The following is a 1,926-nucleotide window of genomic DNA, read 5'->3' on the forward strand; positions in this document are numbered from 1 at the left end:
TGTCATGTATCTATAGTGTCACTTGTAAACTGTCCCCTCATCCATTAATTCGTTGCTGAGCGTGTTTTTACGTACGACGCGCGTCTCCGGCAAACACTGGTGATGAAGATTTGGTGAAAGGTGTGAGAATGAACACGCTAGCACTCGTATTGGGAAAGGGGCAGCAGAGGAAGATTGATGACTGGAAACAAATAGCAATAAGATTTGATTGACAGGGGCTGTAGGTGATATTGGCATAGGTGACTCAGACAGAGTGTTGTTGGTAGATACCAGGTCAATGGCTAGGGGAGGTCAGGAAGGTACTTGTGGAGGAGGTGCCAGCCTGATAAATTCTGACAGCAGACATCCCTCCTTCACTTATAAATGCTGCTGGGAGAGCAGGAGGTGGAAGAGTTACACATGATCCGGGGAGGAAGAAGATTATCTGCACTGCCAGTCTAACTCTCATAGACTTCAGCTCAGCACCGCGGACAGCTCCGCTCTCATCTTCAGCCCCACAGACAGCGCCCGGCGTCGGCTCTTCCTTTCAGCACCCCGGACAGCTCCGTCCCATAGAGTTCCATGATGGAGAGAGCGCAGGTCTTCTGGAGATACCGCACCCTACTCTCCCTTATTCTCTGCTCCCTCATCCTCTTCAAGGTCCATTCAGAGGCTGCTCCTTCCCAGCAGCATGCTGACACAGCCTCTCTCTCTAAAATCTCCCCCAGGGGTAGCCACTGGGCTGTAGGTAAGTGTCATTTGGTACATTCTGATATGGGTTTTCTAATCAAGAGAGCCACACAGGTGGCTCTTGGTTGTGTCCTGAGCTGCTTCTCTGAGCCATAGGGGTTGACTTACTTAAGGCAAATAGGCTGTTCAGTTTGCAAGGGAGTTTTCACTGTGCAGAGAAACAGCTTAGCTTGGTGCATGTGGTCCAAATTCCTATTGCAAAGACAACCAAATCAGGTGTAAGAAAAATAAAAAATAAATGTCTTGCACATGATTGGATGATGGATATAAGTAGAGCTTCCTCTCATTTACTAAGCTTAGGGCAATTCCCTTAAAAGTGAAAATTCTCTTACAAAGTGAACAGCCCAATTGCCTCAGTAAAGCAACACAAATGAAACTAACTGTCCTGGATTTCCAAGGACAGTCCAGGTTTTGGAGTCATGTCCCTGGAAATGGAAAGTAAAAAAGAGACATGCACTACAACTAATTACTTTGTACACCTCATACCCAAATTATATATCTATTGGCTTTCTATTGCTACTACCCTTTTAGTTCCTTCAATTCCTAACTGTCGAAAATAGATTTTTTTTTAATGCAAAAATGTGTTTTCCACTTTACTAATCTTGATCAACCTGAATCTGAAGTCCTTGTGGCTTCTGAGACCATATTGGAGGTGACAGGCTTAGAACTTCTCCTTGGTAAAGAAGTGTTCCTATTATTTTTAAACCTGTTGACAGCTATGAAGCAGATCTAGTATGCACAATCCACACTGAATAATAAACTCATTTCAGAAATGTTGCCAACCAGAAGCTCCATTTGTGTATTATGATGATGATGATGATGGTGATTATTATTATTATTATTATTATTATTATTATTATCATCATCATTATGAGTATTGTTAAAATTATCATCATTAAAGCACAGCTCCATATGGGTTTTTATTTGTGTTCCTCCCATTTTTATTGGCTATTATATTTGTAGAATGTTTAACTGGGGGCCTGTATTGGGGACTTCTTACTCTGCATCTTCACATTAGAAGTTGAGTTATACTCTGAAGCAGGGCATTGGGTTCTGTTGTCTATTAGCATTCAATGACAAGGCTCAGCGCTGATTTATGTGCTGAGTTAGTAAAAGGTTGACCTTGTATACTTGAAAGCAAACAAACAAAGCCAACCCTGTACAGAACCTCTGCAGAGCTCATAGGTAATATGCTTG

At 42.5% G+C, this 1,926-nt stretch overlaps 1 protein-coding gene across 1 annotated transcript in view; it reads left to right on the plus strand.

Annotated features, from left to right (window-relative positions):
* Nucleotides 1–503: 503 nt before the first annotated feature.
* GRP (gastrin releasing peptide) overlaps nt 504–1,926 on the plus strand; it is an 11,558-nt gene continuing 10,135 nt past the window's right edge. The window contains exon 1 of the mRNA XM_018570465.1: nt 504–727. Coding sequence (XP_018425967.1) covers nt 562–727 — 166 coding nt within the window. The 5' untranslated portion in view covers nt 504–561. The remainder of the gene's footprint in view (nt 728–1,926) is intronic.

Source organism: Nanorana parkeri, unplaced genomic scaffold, assembly GCF_000935625.1.
Source record: "Nanorana parkeri isolate BGI_ZX_2015 unplaced genomic scaffold, ASM93562v1 scaffold38, whole genome shotgun sequence".
Classification (NCBI taxonomy): Eukaryota; Metazoa; Chordata; class Amphibia; order Anura; family Dicroglossidae; genus Nanorana; species Nanorana parkeri.